The 23,880-nt window shown below is 40.8% G+C and overlaps 1 protein-coding gene and 1 pseudogene across 1 annotated transcript in view; one reads left to right on the top strand and one right to left on the bottom strand.

Moving 5' to 3' along the window:
- LARS1 (leucyl-tRNA synthetase 1) overlaps window positions 1-23,880 on the top strand; it is an 88,665-nt gene continuing 64,785 nt past the window's right edge. The window contains exons 1-8 of the mRNA XM_007533962.3: window positions 1-168; window positions 5,259-5,377; window positions 8,157-8,244; window positions 9,417-9,497; window positions 14,761-14,898; window positions 15,900-16,061; window positions 18,226-18,338; window positions 20,382-20,445. Coding sequence (XP_007534024.1) covers window positions 163-168; window positions 5,259-5,377; window positions 8,157-8,244; window positions 9,417-9,497; window positions 14,761-14,898; window positions 15,900-16,061; window positions 18,226-18,338; window positions 20,382-20,445 — 771 coding nt within the window. The 5' untranslated portion in view covers window positions 1-162. The remainder of the gene's footprint in view (window positions 169-5,258; window positions 5,378-8,156; window positions 8,245-9,416; window positions 9,498-14,760; window positions 14,899-15,899; window positions 16,062-18,225; window positions 18,339-20,381; window positions 20,446-23,880) is intronic.
- On the bottom strand, window positions 10,082-10,231 carry LOC132537370 (small nucleolar RNA SNORA36 family; annotated as a pseudogene).

Here is a 23,880-nt window from a genome sequence, read left to right as displayed (position 1 = left end):
TCCCTGAGCCGGAGATTGCCTCAGCAGATGTGAAGTGTGAGCTTTAACCATCGTTGGAGGCCTGACTACCCAGAGGAGGGAGGGTTAGACGTTGTAATCACGACTCTGAAGGGGATCGCTTAGGTCACGGTAGTGGGTTTGCAAAATCGGTTGGGCGGCGCCATGGCGGTAAGTTTTGGCGGGAATAAAGTCTAATTGAGAGGCTCTAGAGCCCCCTGTTTTTGCAAGAATGTTACGGCTTGCCATATGGCAGCCGTTGTCCTGAAGGGAAAGAAGCCTTTGCTAAAGTAGAAAAGTGTGTGTGTGTGTGTGTGTGTGTGTGTGTGTGTGTGTGTGTGTGTTTTCTTGTCTTTTGCTAACTGATGAGCCAGGAACTATCTGTATTAACAGATAGGTTAATGTGATTTGTCAACTTTCTCTGAAATTTCTAAAACCGATTTGGAGTGAAAGGTATGTCCCATTGATTCCTCCTTTCAGTTAAAAACTGTCACCCTTTAAAGCAGACAAAAACCTCTCTTTCCAGGGTGTTTGACGAATATGTGGGTAATTAATGGAAAACTACTGTAAAATACTATGTGAGATACCGGAACGTGCCGTGGGAGCAAGCAGAGCAGGAAGGGATGACGACAAAATGTGGGGTGGGGGTAGTGTTGTTGTTTCAAGGAGGGTGATGGGTGATCGAGGGCGGGGGAGACAGCATCATGATTATGGAAGAGACTCCAAAGCTCTTGGTTTACTTCCTTTTAAAGATTTTTAAAAATATTATCTTTATTTACTTATTTATTAGATAGAGACAACCAGAAATCGAGAGGGGAGGAAGATAGAGAGGGAGAGAGACACCTGCAGCCCTGCTTCACCACTCATGAAGCTTTCCCCCTGCAGGTGGGGACCAGGGGGAACCTGGATCCTTGTGCACCGTAACATGTGCTCTCAACCAGGTGCGCCACCACCTGGCCCCTTTCAGGTTTATTTCCTAACCTCCACCATAAGCCAGTGCTCTGGTTAGGGGAAAAAGTTTAAAAAAAAAGTGGAAACAAAAACGAGACTGCTGAGAAGGTGGCATTGTGAAATAAAGTTTAGGGAGCTGGCCATACAACTTAATGGATGAAGAGCTATCCAGGCAGAGGCAACACTGTGAGAGGAAAGCGAGGAGTGGTGGGTATATGTAACAAACACAGTCATCCAGGGGAGATGGTGTGAAGGTTGCGGTAGGGTGGGGGTTGTATGTGTAGGAAGGTTGATCATAGGTGGGTGTAGGTCACAGAAGACCTTGCAGGTTGCTGATTGAAGAGTGGTTTCAAGAAGGAATGGGGGAAGGGAAAGGAAATCTATTTTTAGTTCATAGAATCTTTTTTTTTTTAAGACTTATTTACTATAAATGAGAGAGAAAAACATCACAAGACACAGAGATACTAGAGCATCTTCAGTATATGCGCTGCTGGGGGTCAAACTGGGAACCACAGGCAAACAAGTCCAGTGCTCTCTACTGGGTGAGCCATTTCCCCAGGCTCTCAGATCATAGAAATTTTTTTTTTTGATATTTATTCATTTTCCCTTTTGTTGCCCTTGTTGTATAACATTGTTGTGGTTATTGATGTCTTTGTTGTTGGATAGGACAGAGAGAAATGGAGAAAGGAGGGGAAGACAGAGAGAGGGAAAGAAAGATAGACACCTGCAGACTGCCTGTGAAGCGACTCCCCTGTAGGTGGGGAGCTGGGGACTTGAACCAGGATCCTTACACTGGTCCTTGTGCTTTGCACCACGTGTGCTTAACCCGCTGCGCCATCGCTCGACTCCCATAGAATTTTTTAAAAAATATTTTATTTATTTATTTATTTATTTATTTACTAATGAGAAATATAGGAGGAGAGAGAAAGAGCCAGACATCATTCTGGTACATGTGCTGCTGGGGACTGAACTTAGGACCTTATGCTAGAGAGTCCGATGCTTTATCTACTGCGCAACCTCCCGGACCACAGATCATAGAATTTTATACCAGAAAATAAGATTCTAAAAGCTATAATTAAGTTTTTTAATTCATGTATGATTCACTGGTGCTATTTTCACACCTGTCTGTCATATGTGATTGCTGGGTTTCTTTCATTCTAGCTTCCATACATCTAATATCTAACCATTCTTTTTTATGCTGTTAGAAACTGGGAATGGGGGCCAGGAGGTGGCGCACCTTGTTAAGTGCTCATATCACAGTGTGCAAGGACCCGGGTTCGAGCCACTGGTCCCTACCGGTAGGGGGAAAGCTTCACGAATGGTGAAGCAGGGCTGCAGGTGTCTCTCTGTCTCTTGACCTCTCTATCTCCCCATCCCTCTCAATTTCTCTCTGTTTCTAATAATAAATAAATAAAAATATTAAAAAAATAAACTGCAAATGAAGCTGTAGGTCATTTATTTACTTAAGAATTAGAGTTGTCATGAAACTCTTTCACTGTCATCTGAGTACTGTTTAAGAGGTAATGAGATTGTTGCGAGGTACACCCAAAATGAAGAGGTTTACTTGCCACTTTGTTTCTTCATATATATTTCTTTTGTTATTAGTTTTTCCCCATTTTTGTTGCCCTTGTTATTGCAATTATTGTTGTTGCATGGGACAGAGAGAAATTGAGAGAGGAGGGGAAGGCAGAGTAGGAGAGAAAGACAGACACTTGCAAACCTATTTCACTGCTTGTGAAGTGACCCACCGGCAGGTGGGGAGCCGGGGGCTCGAACCCAGATCCTTATTATACCGTACCTTGCTTGTGCACTTAACCCAGTGGGCTACCTCCTGGACCCCCTTGCCACTTTGTTTCATTTGAATTTCATCTTGACAGTTTGTTAACCATTTTGGAGATAAATTCTTCATTCATTTCTTTGAGGAAAGTCCAGACAGATGATTGGGGTCCAGCCTTTACCCACAGAGCCTTTAGGTCGCACTGCTCCACTTCTTCTTCTAGCGTTTGCCCTTCTTCCGTAGCCAGTCAACAGTGTCAGGTTGAGCCTGATGTAAAGTTTCAAGACCTCCTTTGAATCTGGAGAGGTGGCAGTCGTTGACTATGTGGGTCATAGTCTGTCTGGAGCCGCAGGGCAGTTCGGGTCGTCTCTGGCTCCCCAACGATGGAACATAGCGGCGCACCGGCCATGGCCTGTTCGATAGTGATTGAGGAGGACCCAATCATAACGTGCTAGGTCAAAGCCGGGTTGACGCTTGCAGGGGTCTGTGATGAGGTGTTTGTTCTTTACCTCAGCTGACTGCCAACTCTGTTTCCAAGAGTCTGGAACAGAGAAGTTCAGTGTAGGCGTAGGGGACCAGATTGGGTGACGAGACATCAAGCGTTGGACAGGGTGGGCGAAGATATCCTCGTATATTGGCAGGTCCGGTCGAGCGTAGACGTGGGAAATGAACTTAGATGATGCCGCATCCCGATGAATATCTGGCAGGGCGATGTTGCTAAGAACTGGCAGCCATGGAACTGGGGTGGAATGGATGGTTCCAGAAATACTGCTCCACTGATACTCTTCTAAGGATTCATATATATATATGATATTTATTCATATATATATGATATTTATTAATTTTCCCTTTTGTTGCCCTCGTTTTTTCTTTATTGTTGTTATTTTTAAAAATATTTATTTATTTTCCTTTTTGTTGCCCTTGTTGTTTTTACTGTTGTAGTTATTATTTTTGTTGATGTCATCGTTGTTGGATAGGACAGTGAGAAATGGAGAGAGGAGGGTAAGACAGAGATGGGGAGAGAAGGACAGACACCTGCAGACCTGCCTCACGGCGGGTGAAGCGACTCCCGGGCAGGTGGGGAGCGGGAGGCTGGAACTGAGATCCTTGCGCGGGTCCTTGCGCTTTGCGCCACATGTGCTTAACCCGCTGCGCTAACACCCGACTCCGGATTCATATATATTAACTAAATAGGAATGTTTGATATTGTAGTGTCTAATGATAAAAAAAAAAAAGGTACTACTAGTGGCTGGGTATGGCTGACCTGGTAGAGTGCACACTTGGTCATGCATGAAGACTTGGGAACACATGGGAGCATCTGGGTGGGGGAGACTTCATCATCAGTGGAGTGGTGCTGTATTCTCTCTCTCTGTCTCTCCTCCTATGTCTAGAAAAGGAAGGGGGAGGCTGTGTCTGCAGAGAGGGGAGAATTACACAGCCACCGGATCCTAGCTATAACCCTGGTGGCAAATAAATGAGTAAATTAAGTTTTTAAAAAATGCATCTCAGTGTGTGTGCATATATTTTAATAAGCATTCACGTGTCCCCTTGAGGTTTGCAGTGGACAGGTTGTGCTAGCTGTAATTTTTAATTTGGCTCATTTAAATTTTAAAATAACCATAAAAATTGATCTTTCAGTTAATAACAATTTTGAATGAACCCAGTTGTGGTTTTTTTTTGCCTCCAGCATTATCACTGGGGCTCCATGCCTGCACTAGGAATCCACTGCTCCTGGAGGCTATTTTTTTCCTTTTGTTGCCCTTGTTATTGCTGTCATTGTTGTTGGATAAAACAGAGAGAAATTGAGCGGGAAGGAGGAGATAGAGAAGGGGAGACAAAGATAGACACCTGCAGATTGCTTCACCGCTTGTGATGCGACCCCCCTGCAGGTGGGGAGCTGGGGACTTGAACCGGGATTCTTAGGCTGGTCCTTGAGCTTCAAACCATGTGCGCTTAACCTACTGCGCTACTGCCCAGCCTCCATGGTGTTTTAAAATTTTTTTTTTATTTTTGTAAATTAAAAAATTTTTTTTTTTATTATCTTTATTTATCGGATAGAGACAGCCAGAAATTGAGAGGGAAAGGAGTGATAGAGAGGGAAAGAGACAAGAGACACCTGCAACACTGCTTCACCATTTGCAAAGATTTACCCCCCTGTAGGTGGTGACCGGGGGCTTGGACCTGGATCCTTGCGCTTGGTAACGTGAACTCGACTAGGTATGCCACCACCCAGCCCCTTTTGTAAACTTTTTAAGGGTAAAACTGCTTTAAAAACAAAACTGAATGGGGCTGGGCATACCTGCTAGAGCCTACACATTACAGTGTGCAAAGACCCAAGTTCAAGCCCCAGACCCCGACCTGTAGGAAGGAAGCTTCACAAGTAGTGAAATAGTGCTGCAGGTGTTTTCTCTCTTTCTTCCATCCCTCTCAATTTCTCTCTTTCTATCCAAAATTAATAAGTAAAAAAAAAAAGAGCAAAAACAAGCCTGCTGAAGAATGGAGTGGGTTATGCTGTCTTTTTTTTGTCCAATAGGAGCGAAAAGGAACAGCCAAAGTGGACTTTTTGAAGAAGATTGAGAAAGAAATCCAACAGAAATGGGATAAGGAGAAAGTGTTTGAGGTGAATGCATCTGATTTTGAGAAGCAAGCTAGGTGAGTAATATACTTGTTTCTAAAATCATTCACTTTATAGAACAGAAATGTCCTATGGATAAGATTAAGGAAGATTGTGTTCACAAAAATAGGCTAGGCAAGAAAGTGATGTCCATTTTCTCCCTTTCTTTAATATTTTATTTTAATGAGATAGATACAGAGAAAAGATACAGAGAGCAAGACCAGAGCACTGTTCAGCTCTGGGTTATGGTGGTGCTGGTGATTGAACCTGGGACTTCAGAGTCACAGGCTTCTGTAAGTTTTTCGAAGTCCCCCCCCTTCAATTTTTAGTGTGTTTGTGTGTGTGTGTGTCTATGCTTTAAAATATTTTAATGAAAGTGATATAGAGTGAGATCAGAGCATTGCTCAGCTTTGGCTTATGGTGGTGATAAGGATTGGATCTGGGACATTAGAGCCTCAGGTTTTGCATAACTATTATGCTGTTTTTCCAGCCCTTGACTGGACTGTTCTGAGCATTAGTGGGAGTTTAAAAGAGTCTGGTGCTTTACAAGTGCCCAGTAGACATCAGCTAGTGCCATTATATCTTTTTTCTTTTCCTTTTTTTGATTGCCAGAGGGTTATTGATGAACTCAGTGTTGACACTATGAATCCACTGCTCCTAGCAGCTGTTTCTTCCTTTCCTTTTCTTTCTCTATTTCTTTCTCCCTTCCTTCCTTCCTTCTTTCCTCCTTCCCTCCCTCCCTTTCTTTCCTTCTCTTTCTTTCTTTCTTTCTCTCTTCCTTTTAACTTTTTCTTTCTATAGGATAAAGAGAAATTGAGAGAGGAGGAGGAGATAGAGAAAGAGAGATACCTCTAGCACTGATTCACTGTTCATGAAGCCTCTTCCCACTGTAACCACTATGCTACCTCTCCAGCCTATGATTTCCATTTTCTGTCTAGCACATTAGGATATTCTAAGCTCAGGATGTAGCTCAGTACATTAGAGCACAGGATTTGGATTTTTTTTTTTTCCCGCCAGGGTTATTGCTGGGACTCGTTGCCTGCACTATGAATCCACTACTCCTGGAGGCTTATTTTTTCCCTTTTGTTGCCCTTGTTGTTTATTATTATTGTTGTTATTATTATTACTGTTGTTATTGCTATGATTGTTGTTGGATAGGACAGAGAGAAATCAAGAGAGGAGGGGAAGATAGAGAGGGGGAGAGAAAGATAGATACCTGCAGACCTGCTTCACTGCTTATGAAACAGCCCCCCTGCAGGTAGGGAGCTGGGCCTCGAACCAGGATCCCAATGCTGGTCCTTGAGCTTTGTGCCATGTGCACTTAACCTGCTATGCTACCGCCCAACCCCCAAGAGGTTCTTTTTTTTTTAAGCTTAACATCATTCTTATTTTTTTCCTTTTTTAAGTTTTTTTTTTTTAATCTTTATTTACTGACTTGATACAGCCAGAAATGGAGAGGGTAGGTGGAGATAGAGAGGGAGAAAGAGAGAGAGACCAGCAACACTGCTTGACCACTCACAAAGCTTTCCCCCTGCAGGTGGGGACCAGAGCTCGAGCCTGGGTGCTTGCACATTGTAACATGCGCTTAACCAGCTGCACCACCACTTGGACTCTTTCCCTTTTTTAAAAAATTTCTTTATTGGGGGGTTAATAGTTTACAGTCAGCAGTAAAATACAGTAGTATACATGCGTAACATTTCCCAGTTTTCCACATGACAGTTCAACCCCCAGGTCCTCCTCTGCCATCACGTTCGAGGATCTAATTCCCGCCCACCCCCCAGAGTCCTTTACTTTGGTGTAATACACCAATCCACTTATTTATTTATTTATTTATTATTTTGGGGGGGGGACAACACATAAGAGTTTCAAGTTAAACTTTCAATACTTATATATTCATATTGAGCACAGGAACCTGTGAAACCTGAACCCCTGTGAATCTGAATTTGCAGCCCATGGTCACAGCTAGGAACATTCTAGACTGCACTTATTTCAGGACCAGTCTTTCTCGAGTGGCATAGTAGGTTGACCCAACCTTCTTCAGAGTGTGGGGCAGTCCCTACCATTGCTGTTCTACATTGAGGGCAAGGTCCTGTAGAGGCCCACAAGAGGACTTTGATGTTCCTGATGGAAGTGACCAGTACTGGTGGAGAGAGGGATCTGTTAGAGCTTTAGGCCCATTCTATTTATGTGGGAATCTAAGGATTCCTTGACTAGAGTCCCAGATGATGGGATGGCCTGGTATTGACCAAAAAGACCATCATTAAAGTGTGCCAGTCTCTTGCTCTTATCCAGCTTTTGTAGTTCTTATTTTATCTGATGAGGTTAGACTTAAAATGATTGAGGGAAGTGAAGTGGGTCTAGGAGAGGAGAGCATCTAGTCCTAAGTAGTAAATATTTGATTAGGTAATTTATAGTGTCTTCTTTAGGTCTTTCTACTTGCTTGCTGAAATTATTGAGTGTAAGTATTCAGTTCAGACTATTGAGCATTTTTCTTTGAGGTATATATTTTCCCTAAATTTCTGAACATGTGCGCGTGTACCCTGTTCCTTAGGCCGTGATCTATATCTAGGTTTTGTAACTATGTTAGGAAATGCACCATTTGAAAGGGAACTAGGGAGTACCATGTGTTAGGAAAGGTCTCACCCGATTATTAGAGTGGGAGGGTTGACATCTCAGGCTTGGCGTCTCTGGATACAGTCCAAAGTGAAACATGGCGTGGTAGCACTGGTTGAATTGCATTAGTTTAGTTGAGGTTAATACCTCTATATTGTTAAAGGAAATTAATGTTTTCTTTTCTTTTACATGGTTGTTTTACAGCAAGGACAAGTACTTCGTAACCTTCCCATATCCATATATGAATGGGCGTCTTCATTTGGGACACACCTTTTCTTTATCCAAATGTGAGGTAAAGTTTCTTCAGAGCTTAACACAGTGGTTTAGTGGGTTCTGTACTAAATACTGTTTTGAATAATTAACATGTACAGAATTTTTCTTATAAAAGAGAGAGAGAGAGAGAGATACTTGCAGCACTGTATCATGACTCCCCTGAAAGTGGGGACCAGGGCCTCAAACCTGGGTTCTTGCTCATGGTGACTGCTACACTCAATTGCGTGTACCACTGTCCAACACGAGAAATTATTTTCTCTTTTTAATATATACATATATTTTTAATTTTTATTTATTTATTTCCTTTTTTGTTGCCCTTGTTGTTTTTATTGTTGTTGTTATTGATGTTGTTGTCGTTGGATAGGACAGAGAGAAATGGAGAGAGGAGGGGAAGACAGAGAGGGGGAGAGAAAGACAGACACACCTGCAGACCTGCTTCACCGCTTGTAAAGCGACTCCCCTGTAGGTGGGGAGCCAGGGGCTCGAACCGGGATCCTCACGCAGGTCCTTGCGCTTTGTGCCACGTGTGCTTAACATGCTATGCTACCGCCTGACTCCCAAATTATTTTCTTTTAAGGAAACTTAGAATTCCTTAATCATAAGTGCACTTATGAATTTATTTTTCTCTTTCCTTCTCTCTTTCATTCTTTCTTCTCTCTCTCTCTCTCTCTCTACCAAAGCACTGCTCAGCTCTGGTTTATGTTGGTGCAGGGGATTGAATCTGGGAATTTGGAACCTCAGGCACAAAAAGTGTCTTTGTATAACTATTATGCTATCTATCCCTGCCCCCCTTAATAATTTTTATATTTAGTTTCCACATATTTGTGTATGTGTGCAGAAGTCTAATGGGTATATGGATACTGGTACGTATTAACTGGACAAATAAAAACAAAAGAGTGGCTTAGAATTTTAGAATGATTCTAAAATCTCTCTCTTTCTCTCTCTCTTTTTTCCAGAGCATTGTTCAGCTCTGGTTTATGATGGTGCAGGGGATTAAACCTGGGACTTTGGAGCCTCAGGCATGAGAGTCTCTTTGCACGACCATTATGCTACCTACTCCCGTACTTTAAAATCTCTTCTAAAGATGTCAAGAAGAAATCTGAATAGACTTTTTTTTTTCTGTGAAAAGTCAGCATTTTGTGTTCATTTATCATTTCAATTTGTAATTTAAATTTAATTTTGTTTCCTTAGTTTGCAGTAGGTTACCAAAGATTGAAAGGAAAAAAATGCCTGTTTCCTTTTGGTCTACACTGTACTGGGATGCCTATTAAGGTAAGATTGCTTTTGAAATTAGTTTCTACTTTTTAGCTTACAGCAAACTGTAAGATCCACTTCAACAACTTGAAAAAGAATTTTCTTTTTCATAAAAAAAAGAAAGAAAAGAAAAGAAAATGATTTATTTATGTATTAATGAGAAAGAAGAAGAAGGAGGAGTGGTTTGGCATATGTGATGCAGGGAATGGATTTCAGAACTTCATGCTTGAGGGTCCAACACCTTATCCACTGCACCACTTCCCAATGGCTGCTTGAAACAGAATTTTGAGATACTGTTAACTTATGTTAAAGTGTTTTTTGAAATGAGTTAATTTAAAAAATTGAAGTTTTAATAAAGGGCACATTATTTTATTTATTTATTGGATAAAGATAGAGAAAGAGGAACTAGGAAGTTAAGGAGAGGAGAGACACTTGTAGCACTACTTCACCATCCTTGAAAATCTTTCCTGCAGGTGGAGATAGGGGAATTGAACCTGGGTCATTCATTGCACACACGGTAACATGTGCACACTAAACCAGATGTGCTACCACCTGGCCTCTTAAGGGTCACATTTTCTTTTTTTCTTTTTTTTTTTTTTTAAAACTGTAACCTGAGAAGTAAATGAATAGAGTGTTTTCTATCCAGTCATCTTCACTAGCCTCTGTTTCAATGCCCCAAAGTTTAATTAACAGAACAGGGAAGAGGGTCACATTTTTTTTTACCAGAGCACTGCTCAGCTCTGGCTATGGTGGTACGAGGGATTGAACCTGGGACTTAGGAGACTGAGGCATGAGAATCTGTTTGCATGACCATTATGCTGTCTCCCCCACCTGTGGGTCACATATTTTAAAAACTTTTTTTTTTTTTTGCCTCCAGGGTTATCAGGTGCCGGCACTATGAATCCATTGCGCCTGTGGCCATTTTTTTCTATTTGTTTTTTAGTAGTTATTTATTTCATTTTGTTGCCCTTATTGCTTTATTGTTGTTGTTGATATTGTCATTGTTGGATAGGACAGAGAGAAATGGAGAGAGGAGGGGAAGACAGACAGAGAGAGAAAGATAGACACCTGCAGTCCTGCTTCACCACCTGTGAAGCGACTCCCTTGCAGGTGGGAAGCCAGGGGCTCAAACTGGCATCCTTATGCCTGTCCTTCCGCTTGGCGCCATGTGCGCTTAACCTGCTGTGCTACTGCTCAACTCCCTATTTTTTTTTTTTTTTATTTTAAACAGGATAGGATAGAGAGAAATTGAGAGAGGAGGGAAAGATATAGAGGGGGAGAGAAACATACCTGCAGACTCATTGCTTCACTGCTTGTGAAGCGACTCCCCCCCCCCCCCCCCCCCCCCCCCCGTAGGTGGGAAGGCGGGGCCTCCAATTGGGATCCTTGAGCAGGTCTTTGCACTTAGCACTATGTGCATTTAACCTGGTGCACTACCAGCCCCCCATCCTTTAAAGATTTATTTTATGAGCTTGAGGCAGCAAGACCAAGTAAAAAGCACAGTATTTTGTTCATTTGTGATATATATGGGAATGTTGGCATATAGCAATAAACAGATTATATTTTGATCATTTTTGTAAGAATCATGTTGGAGGCCTGGAAAGAGAATACAATGCTTATGCAGAGTAACTCTTCCATGCCTGAGGTTCTGAGGTATCAGATTCAGTCACCAGCATCACAAGCCAGAGCTGAGTAATGCTCTGGTAGAAAAAGAAACAAAAACAAAACTAATAATAATACTAAAAAGTAAATAAGACCTATCATATTAAAAATAATTCTCAATGAAGAAGATGCCTATAAATAAGTTGAAAGGTTTCTCTGAGTGTAATAGTCTTAGGAATACTACCTCCTAGGTGGGGGAGATGGCATAATGGTTATGCAAAAAGACTCATGCCTTTGATTCTGAAGTCTCAGGTTCAGTCCCCTGAACCATCATAAGTCAGAGCTGAGTAGTGCTGTGGTTAGAAAGAAAAAAAAGAAAGAATATTACCTCCTATTACTTATTTTTTAAAAAAATATTTTATTTATTTATTAGAAAGGTAGGAGGAGAGAAAAGAACCTGACATTTCTCTGGTGCATGAGCTGCCAGGGATTGAACTCAGGACCTCATGATTGAGAGTTCAGTGCTTTATCCACTGCGCCACCTCCCAGGCTACACATCCTATTACTTTTTATTTTCCAACTTTTTCTTTTGAGAAAAATATCAGACCAACAGAGTATACAATTGAATACCCATAATATTTACTACAATTGCCTTTGTTCAACAAACTTGTAATACTGCATTTTTTTAATGATTTATTTATTCTTTTGTTGCCCTTGTTGTTTTATTGTTGTTGTTGATGTCATCATTGTTGGATAGGACAGAGAGAAATGGAGAGGGGAGGGGAAGACAGGGGAAGAGAAAGACACCTGCAGATCTGCTTCAATGCTTGTGAAGCGACTTCCTTGCAGGTTGGGAGCCGGGAGTTCGAACCAGGATCCTTAAGCTGGCCCTTGCGCTTTGCACCACGTGTACTTAACCGCTGCGCTACCACCCAACTCCCAATACTGTATATGTATTTTTTAACCCTTTAAAAATACTTCAGTTTTATATTGACCTGGATGAGATAAGGACAGAGAGAATCAGAGTATCACTAGCACATGCAATGCTAAAGATTGAATCATAATTTTAAGTCCAAACTTCTAGCCACAGTGCCACCTCCCAGACGACATTTTTTTTTTAGTGAAAAAAATCTTTTTAAAATTTTTAAAATTATTTATTTATTTATTGGATAGAGACAGTCAGAAATCAAGAACAAAGGGAGGGATTGAGAGGGTGAGAGACTGAGACACCTGCAACACTGCTTCACCACTCACAAAGCTTTCACCCTGCAGGTGGAGACTGGGGGCTCGAACCTAGGTCCTTGTGCACTGTAATATGCGTGCTCAAGCAGGTGCGCCACCACCTGGCCCCATTCAGTGAATTTTCAATGAAACTGAAAGTAAAAGACTGGCTTCATGGCATGTCATCCCTAGCATATATTTTGTGAAACAAAAGCATTCTTCTAAATCACTGTAGTTTTCTCATCCTCTACAAATTTGACATTGATGTAATACTCTGTATCTAATCTATAGTTATATGTTACTAGTTTCTGATGCTCAGGAGGTGGTGCAGTGGATAAGGTGTTGAATTTTTTAAAAAAATATTTATTTCCTTTAGTTGCCCTTGTTTTATTGTTGTAGTTATTATTGATGTAGTTGTTGTTGGATAGGACAGAGAGAAATGGAGAGGGGAGGGGAAGACAGAGAGGGGGAGAGAAAGATAGACACCTGTAAACCTGTTTCACTGCTTGTGAAGCGGCTCCTCTGCAGGTGAGGAGCCGGGGCTCGAACCGGGATCCTTACACCAGTCCTTGTGCTTCATGCCACATGTGCTTAACCTGCTGTGCTAACGCCAGACTCCCCAAACTTTTTTTTTAAATCTATTTTTTCTTTATTAATGAGAAAGATAGTAGGAGAGAAAGAACCAGACATCACTCTAGTACATGTGCTGCTGGGGATTGAACTCAGGACCTCATGCTGGAGAGTCCAATGCCTTATCCACTGCACCACCTCCTGGACCACTAGGGTTTTTGTTTGTTTGGCTGTATATATATATATATGTATATGTATATGTATATGTATATGTATATACGTATACGTATACGTATACGTATACGTATATACGTATATATATATATATATACAGCCAAACAAACAAAAACCCTAGTATATATATTATATTTATGAGAGCACTGCTCAATTCTGGCTTGTGGTGGTGCTGTGGATTGAACCTGGGGGCTTTTTCCATAGCCATTGTACTATCTCCTCAGCCCCGACAGTAATCTTTACAATGGAAATTTCTTTTAATATTATTCTTTTAAAAAATTTTGATCTAGGGAGTTGGGCGGTAGCGCAGCGGGTTAAGCGCACATGGCACAAAGTGCAAGGACCGGCAGAAGGATCCCGGTTCAAACCCCTGGCTCCCTACCTGCAGGGGAGTCAATTCACAGGCGGTGAAGCAGGTGTCTTGCCTTTCTCTCCCCCTCTCTGTCTTCCCCCCCTCTTTTCATTTCTCTCTGTCCAACAACAATGACATCAATAACAACAATAAGAACTACAACAACAACAACACACACACAAAAAAACAAGGACAACAAAAGGAAATAAATAAATAAAAGAATCATGAAAAGAATTATGGTCTATACTCACATGGGGGGAGAAATGATATGGGGGAGATGACCAGCAGGTTTTGAATTCCAACTCCATCAGGACCTGGGGAGAGAAGAAGAAAAAGGGAGGGACATTTGGATATAGTAATAGGTGTTTGTGTGACTTGGAAAGGAAGAGAAGATGGAACAACAGGAAAAAAAAAAAAGGGCAAATATATACAAATATAGACAGACAGTTGAAGAAATAATAGCCCATATCTGCAACCTTAGAGCTGCTGTAGCTTACAATTGGAGGGAATGGGGATACAGAACTCTGGTAGTGGGAACAATATGGAGTTATACCCTTGTTATCCTGTAATTTTGTAAATCAATATTAAATCACTAATAAAATTAAAAATGTTCTTTTTAAATACTTTAATGAGAGATATATAGAGAGAAAGATACCAAGAGATAGTGGGTACAGTGTGTAAGATTACCCTGCAATCTTACAATCTTGTAACTCACTATTAATCACAAACAAAAAATGGAGAGGAAAGGGGGCCAGGCAAGCGCAGCAGGTTAAGCAAAGACCGGCATAGGATCTCAGCTCAAGCCTGCAGCTCCCACCTGCAGGGGGGTTGCTTCAGAAGTGGTGAAGCAGGTCTTCAGGTGTCTATCTTTCTCGCCCCCTCCTGTCTTCTCCTCCTTTCTCAATTTCTCTCTGTCCTATCCAACAACAATGACAGCAGCAACAACAATAATATTAACAACAACCATGATAAACAATAAGGACAACAAAAGGAAAAAATTGGAGAGGAAAAACAAAAAGATACCAAGAGAGAGACCAGATCACTGCTTAACTCTTTCTTATCATGGTGCTTGGGAGTGAATCTGAGAGCTGGGAGCCTTAGGTATGAAAGTCTTTGCTATCTCCAGACTGTTATTTAATTTTAGGGTGTATGGTTCACATCATTTGAGTTTTTATAATGACCTATATATGTAAATGTACCACAAAAAATTTAGTCAATCTTAATTGACTGTTGAAGCAACATACTCATTATTTACACCTTGAATTTTGTATTTCACTGTCTCTTTTATTTTATTTATTAAAGGCATGTGCTGATAAATTGAAAAGAGAAATAGAACTATATGGTTGTCCCCCTGATTTTCCTGATGAAGAAGAGGAAGAGGAAGAAGTCAATGTTAAAACAGAAGATTTAATAATTAAGGATAAAGCTAAAGGAAAAAAGGTTTGGTGATTCATCATATTTATCTTTTATTAATTTTTTATTAATCCTTTTTTTAAAAAAAATTTGTTTTATTTATTTTGGAGAAGTTTTAGAGGGTAGGGGGGAGAGAGAGGGAAAGAGAGATATAAAGAAATAATGCTTTACTGCCCATGAAGTTTCCCTTCTGTAGGTGGGGAATGGGGGCTTGAACCTGGATACTTGCACATTGTGATGTGTATACTCAACCAGGTGTGCCACCACCCAGCCCCCATCACATTTATCTTGGTTGAAGTTTTATGTATTTATTAAATTAAATTAAATTAATGAATTTATTTTTTGCCTCCAGGTTTATTGCTGGGGCTCAGTGCCTGCACCATGAATCCATTGCTCCTGGAGACCATTTTTGTTGCCCTTGTTGTTTACCATTGTTATTATTATTGTTTTTATTGATGTCTTTGTTGGATAGGATAGAGAAATGGAGAGAGGAGGGGAAGACAGAGAGGGGGGAGAGAAAGTCAACTGCAAACCTGCTTCACCGCCTGTGAAGTGACTCCCCTGCAGGTAGGGAGCAGGGGTTCGAACTGGGATTCTTAGGCCAGTCCTTGCGCTTTGTGCTATGTGCGCTTAGCCCACCGCACTGCTGCCTGAAACCCCCCCCCCCTTTTTAAAAAAGAATTTATTTATTCAAGAGAAAGATAGGAGAGAGAGGAGAGAGAGAAAGAACCAGACATCACTCTGGTACATATACTGCTGGGGATTGAACTTGGGACCTCATGGTTGAGAATCCAATGCATTATTAACTGCACCACCTCCTGGACCACTCTTATGGACCTTTTAAAAATAATTTAAAATTTCATTTTATGAGATGTGTACATGTGTGTGCACACACCATATTCTACTCTGCTTTAGCACATGCAGTTCAAATGATAAAAGCCAGGTCCTCACGTATGCAAGTTCTTAGCTCTGTCTTCTCAGCTATCTACCAGGTCACATATGGTTTGTTTTTTACTGGTTATTTTCAGAGTAAAGCTGTTGCTAAGTCTGGATCATCTAAATACCAGTGGGGCATTATGAAATCCCTTGGTCTGTCTGATGAAGAGATTGCCAAGTTTTCTGAAGCAGAACATTGGCTTGACTATTTCCCACCACTGGCTATCCAGGATCTGAAAAGAATGGGCTTGAAGGTATACCTATGATCTCAATATTTTAAGCAAATGTAAAGGATGCATCTCTTTCTCTACATAAACATATGATCAAATGAGAGTTGGACCACCTCTAATAGGGTAATGTATTCCATCTATGAATTGGTACTCTTATTGCCAGATTAGATTTTGAACTGCTTTGTGATCAGGGAAACATAATATTTGTTGTATTAGAGCATATGTTGATATATTAACAATTAGTGCAAAGAAAAATTCTGTTCAGGGAGTCAGGCTATAGTGCAGCGAGTTAAGCGCAGGTGGCGCAAAGCACAAAGATCAGTGTAAAGAACCCAGTTTGAGCCCTGGCTCCCCACCTGCAGGGGAGTCGCTTCACAAGTGGTGAAGCAGGTCTGCAGGAGTCTCTCTTTCTCTTCCCCTCTCTGTCTTCTTCTCCTCTCTCCATTTCTCTCTGTCCTGTCCAACAATGACGACATCAATAACAACAATAATAGCTACAACAATAAAAACAACAAGGGCAACAAAAGGGAATAAATAAAATAAATATTTAAAAAAAAAGAAATTCTGTTCAAAGAATATGGCAAAGCCAAAGGTTAACCTTGACAAATTAATTAATTTAATTAATTTACTTTTACCAGAACACAGCTCAGCTGTGACTTATGGTGGTCCTGGGACCGTTGGTATCTCAGGCGTAAAAGTCTTATTTGCATAACCTTTATGCTATCTTTCCAACCCCAAAGGTTAACTTGAATACTTAGGACTACATAAGAGAATTATTTCAGTATTTCTTACATTTCCTATGTTTTTTTTGTTTTTGTGATTTAGATTTGTTTAATGAGCTAGAGAGAGAGAGACTAGAGCACTGCAACATCACATGTGGAGCTTGTGTTTGAACATGGGCCTCAGACATGCAAGGGATATATATACTCTTCTTGCTAAACCATCTTTCCACTTGCTTTGTGTTTCAGTACATTAAATGAGTTTTTTATTTTGTTAATTTATTTTTAACTTAATTTTATTTAAAAAATTTTAATCTTTATTTTTTAAAGATTTAATTTATTTATTAATGAGAAAGATGGGAGGGGAGAGGAAGAACCAGACACCACTCTGGTACATGTGCTGTTAGGGGTTGAACTTGGGACCTCATGTTTGAGAGTCCAATGCTTTATTCACGGCACCATCTCCCAGACCACCAATCTTTATGTATTTATTGGTTAGAGACAGCCAAAAATCAAGAGGGAGGGTGAGGTAGAGAAACAGACACTTGAAGCACTGCTTCACCACTCACAAAGCTTTCCCTATGCAGGTGGGGGCTTGAACCCAGGTTTTTGCACATTGTAGCATGCATGCTCAACCAGGTGAGCACCACCCAGCACCTTTTAATTTTATTTTTAAACATGTATTTATGTATTTTATTTTTATTGCTACCAGGGCTATTGCTGGTGTTCAGTGCTACACTGTAGCTCTACTGTTCCTGGTAGACATTGCTCTTTTTTTTTTTTTAAATTATATAGGATAGAACAGAATTGAGAAAGGAGAGGGAGACAGAGATAGAGAAAGGGAGAGAGAGAGAGGCAGACAGAAATACCTGCAGACTTGCTTCATTGCTCATGAAGGTTCTCCCCTCCAGGTGGGGAGTTGCGACTCAAACCCCAGTCCTTGCACATAGTAACTGGGTGTGCCACTACCTGGCCCCCTTTAAGTTTGTCTTTTAACATGGAATTGAAGAATGAATACAAGATCTTGTGTATGTGTGATACTGCTGATACCGCTGTGATAACTCCCTGGTCTGGTATTTTAGTCTTTATTTTTCTGAGAGAGGAAGAGACAGAAAATGAGACCACAACACCCCCTACTGTCCATGGAACTCACTTGGTGCTGTTTGTGGTGCTCCCATGTTGTATAGGGACTTAGAACTCACACACAGCAAGATATATGTTCTTCCAGGTAAGCTATCTCTTTGCCTTTCAATATGTGTCTTAAAAACATACATTAAGCACCAGGTAATACTTTATGATGTATTATGTGTGTGTTTAATTGGCAGAGCTTGAACATTTTTTCTTTTAGTATTTGATAAATGCAAGTAGCCGGAAAATAAAAAGACAGGTAAATAATTGCTACATGGAAATTCTTGTTCATTAAGATTACTCAGTTCTCAAAAATTGCCTTTTCCTTTCTTTTTCTATAGGTTGACTGGCGTCGTTCCTTTATTACCACTGATGTTAATCCTTACTATGATTCATTTGTTAGGTGGCAGTTTTTAACATTAAGAGAAAGAAACAAAATCAAATTTGGGAAGCGGTGAGTCAGTATAACAAGGCAAAAATCATGTTATTTCTACACTGTGATTTAGTGCCCATAGCCTACACTTCCTGATTAACCTTTCTCTCTCTCTCTTTTTTCTTCCTTTCTTTTCTTTTCTTTTTTTTTAAAGATTTTATTTATTTATGAGAAAGATAGGAGGAGGGAGAGAGAGAAAGAAGCAGACATCACTCTGGTATATGTGCTGCCAGTGATCAAACTCAGGACCTCATGCCTGAGAGTCCAATGCTTTAACCACTGCGCCACCTCCCGGACCACTACCTTTTCTCTTTTTATATTTTTTCCTCTTGTTTTCTTTTGTGCCGTTTTTTTCACCTTTCTTGTCTTGCCAGTGTCTTTTTTCCCCCTTCATATTTCTTTTTTCTTTGGTTTGATTTGAAAGGAAAGAGAGAAATGGGGGGGGGCATTACCTTAATTTTTATAGATGTTTAGTGTCTGACAAAACCAGGGAGAATAGGGGCAGTTAACTTTCTTTTTTTTTACCAGAGCACTGATCAGCTCTGGTTTATGGTGGTGCAGGGGATTGAACCTGGGACTTTGGAGCCTCAGGCATGAGTCTCTTTGCATAACCATTATGCTATCTACCCCTGCCCTCTTTTTTTCTTTTTTTTGCTTCCAGGGTTATTGCTGGGACTCAGTGCCTGCACCATGAATCCACTGCTCTTGGAGGCCATTTTTTTCCCATTTTTTTGCTCCTGTTGTTGTAGCCTTGTGGTTATCATTGTTGTTGATGTTGTTCGTTGTTGGATAGGACAGAGAGAAACGGAGAGAAGAGGGGAAGACAGAGAGGGCGAGAGAAAGATAGACACCTGCAGACCTGCTTCACTGCCTGTGAAGCAACTTCCCTGCAGGTGGGGAACCCGGGGCTCGAACCGGGATCCTTACTCCGGTCCTTGCGCTTTGCGCCACGTGTGCTTAACCCGCTGTGCTACCGCCTGACCCCCAATTTACTTGCATTTAATTTTTTTGAGAAATTATTTTTCTTGATTATACTGACTAATTGTATGTATTAATTTGTTAGGGTATTCATTGATGTAATTTATTAAATGGATTAATTTCATTTTTGAAGCTTGTGTTTCATGAATGAATTTATTTCATGATCTTTTGCTCCATATCACAAAGCCACGTTCAGTGCAGATTTTTTAGTAGTTTTGTCTTTAATGAGGGCAGAAAGTTTTCATTACATAACTATGCTGGTACAGTGGGGAAGGTTTTAGTACTGTGGTATTTTTCTCTTTCTTTATCTCTGCTTCTCTGTTGGGAAAAGAAGTAGACCAGGCTGGGGAGACAGCATAATAGTTACGCAAAATCTTTCAAGCGTGAGGCTCTGAGGTCCCAGGTTCAATCCCCAGCCCCACCATAAGTCAGAACTGAGCAGTGTTCTTGTGTAAAATTGTAAAATTAAAAAAAAAAAAAGTTGACCCAGAGCAGTGACAGTAAAGTCCTGATAATGACAAACAAAAAACCCAATAGAATGACCTATTAAAGCATAAATTATAGGCATAGACATTTGCTTAGATGTTTTAATTAGAAATATATATATGGCTGGGGAGAAAACATAATGGCTATGCAAGAGACTTGCCTGAGGCTCCCCAAGGTCCCATGTTCAATCCCCAGCACCACCATAAGCCAGAGCTGAGCAGTGCTCTGATCTCTCTCTCTCTGTATCATATATATACATGATATGATATAAACAGTGTATGATATTTGTATATGTCAGGCCGGTGGTACATCTGCTTGAGTGCACATTACAGTGTGTAAGGACCTGGGTTCAAGTCTGCATTCTCTACCTGCATGGGGGAAGATTTAGGAGCAGTGAAATAGTACTGTAGATATCTTTCTCCTCTCTTATCTCCCTTTCCTCTCTTAACTTCTGTTTCTATCTAAAGTAAATAAATAAGATTAATTAAAGGAAAAAAGTATTTGCAAAGAGTCAATGCCATTTTATTAGGAGCAACACTAGCAAATATGTCAGTAAAATCTGTATATTTTATTATTTGTCATTTATGATTTACTTTTTAGGTATACCATTTATTCTCCAAAAGATGGGCAGCCTTGTATGGATCACGACAGACAAACTGGCGAGGTAATTATTTGTGATACAGAGTAGCTATGATGGTAGTTCTTAATATGGCCGTAAAGTTTCAGAAATAGTTTCAGAAGTCTAAAAATAACCTTATTCCACAGGTCTAAGTGGTGGCATATCTGGTACAATACACATGCTAATATGCCCAAGGACCCTGGTTCAAAGCTTGGGCCCCCACCTATATGGAGGAAGCTTCATGAGCAGTGAAGCTGCAGGTGTCTCTTTTCTCTCTCCCTCTCTTATCTCCCCTTCCCTCTCAATTTTTGTACATATCTGCAACTGATAAAAGGAAAAAAAATACACAGTATAAAAGAAAACTTAATTAAAATTTGTTATTCCAGTACTCATGTATATAGTTAAGTTACTCTCTGGTAACATGAAAGAAGCAGGCAGAATGTGCCTGTGTCTTATCTAGGACCTCTCTCCTCCAAGTGTAGGCTAGTTAGTACTAGGCTACCTGCATCAGCTTGTGATAAAAAAGCATATTCCTGAGCTACACCCCCAAACTGCTGAATCTGAAGCTTAGTGATGGGATTCAGCAATCTGTCCTCTAACAAGCCCTCATTATGATTCATGTGTATGCCAATACTTGAGAGGCACTGCCTTCTCTAAAGTACTAAGTGGGAAAGTAATATATGTGGCTGACTGAAGCAGTCAGTGTGTTTATGCCAACTTTAATAATGTTCTTACTTATTTCCAGAGTACTTTTTTCCCCCCCTGTTTCTTGTCCAGCCTTCACTGTCCTGGGATGACTTATTTTTTTTTCCCCAGATAGAAAGAGATAGAGAAAGAAAAGAGTGACTATAGTACGCAAACTTCCTCTAATGTGGAGGCACTAGGCTCCAACATTTCCCAAGTACTTCTAGCTATGCCCGGCATCACTTCACTCTATACTCCTGGTGGGCACATTAGTAACATTCTTCGTTATGATACTTAAGTAGAACAAGGATACATATTTTGCCTAAAACCTTGGCATACAGGTGTCTAAAATGATAAGAGGATTTTACTTTTTGGTCACCAGGGTTATTCTGGGGCTTGGTGCCTGAAGGATGAATCCAATACTACCAGTATTCCTTTCACCTGCCTTCCCCTTCCTTCCCCTTTATCTCCTTTTCCCTACATCCCTATACCCAAACTCTACAATTCCCCCTCCCCTCCTCCCTACAATTCTCCTCGTCTCTTATTTCCCCCCTACTTTTCCCTTCCTCTCCCTTCTATTCTTTCCTCTTCCTTCCCTTCCTCTCTCCCTTCCTTTACTTTTTTGGATAGAGGCAGAGAGAAATTAAGAGGGGAGTGGGAGATAGAAAAGTCAAGAAACAGACACCTGCAGCACTGCTGCCCCCTATAAGTGGGGACTGGAAGCTTGAACTTAGATGCTTTACTGTAATGTGTGTGCTCAACACCAGGTGTGCCACCATGTCTTTCTGTCTTTCCCTTCCTCTCCTTCCCTTCTCCCTTCCTCTCTTCCTTTCTCTCTCTCTCTTTTTCTCTTCTTTCTTTCTTAGACAAAGAGAAGTAGAGGGGCGGGGGGAGAGAGTGAGAGAGAAAGTGAAACATCTGCAGCATTCCACTATTCCACTGTTCATGAGTCTTCTCTCAGGTTGAGGCCCAGAATCCGCAAACATGGTAACATATTTACTTGACTGGCTATAGCACTACCTGACCCTGATACCAGGATCTTAAAAGCCTTTCTGTGTGCATTGTCCTTTGCTACTGTATTTGAAAACATCTGTAGTCTAGCCATTGCTCTTCAAAATTAACCTGTTAGACTGTAACTTGCCTGGTAGATAGATGTTTAAATTTCTTAATGATTTTTTAATGTAGTTTATTATTAAGGTTTTTGTTTGCTTGCTTATTTATTTACTTATGAGAGAGAACCAGAGTATCACTCTAGCAATTGTGATGCCAGGGACCAAGTTTAGAACCTACTGCTTTGAGTGTCTCACACCTTAGCCACTGTGCCACTTCCCAGGCAGCTAAGGTTTTTTTGTTTGTTTGTTTACTTATTTATTTATAGAGGAGAGAGAGAGAGAGAAAACCTGAACATTACCCTGACTTGTGATGTTGGGGATCAAACTCAAGACTTAATTGTTGGGAGTTCGACTCTAGACATTTTTCTTCCCTATTTTCTTATGTGTTCTAAGGACAGTCCTGTATGAAGATAGAACAGAGCTATTTTATAAATGAGAAAACAAAGGCTCAGGTAGTTTGTGACTCTTGGGCCAAATCATTAGTAAGGACCCAAGCTAGTTTAGAATACACGTCATCTGACTGGTGGTCCTGTGGTCCTGTGTATGTCTGTAATTATCATTCTGTAGGATTGGTGTTCATTATATCTTTTTTTTTTTTTTTTTTATAAATGTGTTCTGCCACTAAGTTTCTTTTCTTTCTTTTTTTAAATGTATTTATTTTTCCTTTTGTTGCCCTTGTTTTTTGTTATTGATGCCATCGTCATTGTTGTATATGACAGAGAGAAATTGAGAGAGGAGGGGAAGACAAGGGGAGAGAAAGATAGACACCTGCAGACCTGCTTCACTGCCTGTGAAGTGAAGTGACTGCCCTGCAGGTAGGGAGCCGGGGGCTTGAACTGGGATCCATATGCTGGTCCTTGTGCTTTGCGCCATGTGTGCTTTACCTGCTGCGCTGTTGCCCAATTCTCTCTTTCTTTCTTTTTTTTTTTTTAAGAATTTTTTTATTCACGAGGAAGATAGGAAGAGACAGAGAAAGAACCAGATATCACTCTGGTACATGTGCTGCCGGGAGTTGAACTCAGGACCTAATGCTTGAGAATCCAGTGCTTTATCTACTGCACCACCTCCCGGACCACTCCCACTAAATTTCTTTATTTTATTTTATTTATCAGTGAGAGGGATAGGAAGAAAGAACCAGACATCACTCTGGTACATGTGCTGCTGGGGATCGAACTCAGGACCTCATGCTTGAGAGTCCAGTGCTTTATCCACTGCGCTACCTCCTGGACCATGTGTTCATTATATCTTTAAACTCCTTGGTTGCTCTAATCACTGGCTTATGGTGGGATTGAATTTGGGACTTTGGAGTCTCAGTCATGCTAGTCTCTTTGCATAACCATTATGCTATCTGCCCCTGCCCCTCTAAGTCTTTTTTTTTTTTTCTTTTATTTTGGTCTGCTGTCTTCCAAGAGTTTATATCAAATTATACCATTAGCTCCTTAGTGAAATCTGTTTTCCCTTTACCAGTTCTCTGCTTATGGGGTGGGGGAGTAGTCACCCAGGTCACTCCTTACACATTAGACTTCCATGTGGACATGGCAGTCTCTTCATTGGAAAAAGGATCCTGGTAGGGACCAGGTGGTGGTGTACTTGGTTGCGTACACATGTTAGTATGTGTAAGAACCAGAGTTCAAGCCCCTGTTCCCTACCTGCAGGAAGAAAGCTTCACAAACAGTGAAGCTGT

Source organism: Erinaceus europaeus, chromosome 2 (assembly GCF_950295315.1).
Source record: "Erinaceus europaeus chromosome 2, mEriEur2.1, whole genome shotgun sequence".
In the NCBI taxonomy this organism is placed as follows: domain Eukaryota; kingdom Metazoa; phylum Chordata; class Mammalia; order Eulipotyphla; family Erinaceidae; genus Erinaceus; species Erinaceus europaeus.
The sequence above is the reverse complement of the archived record's forward strand: the minus strand, read 5'-3'. Positions and strand labels throughout refer to the sequence as shown.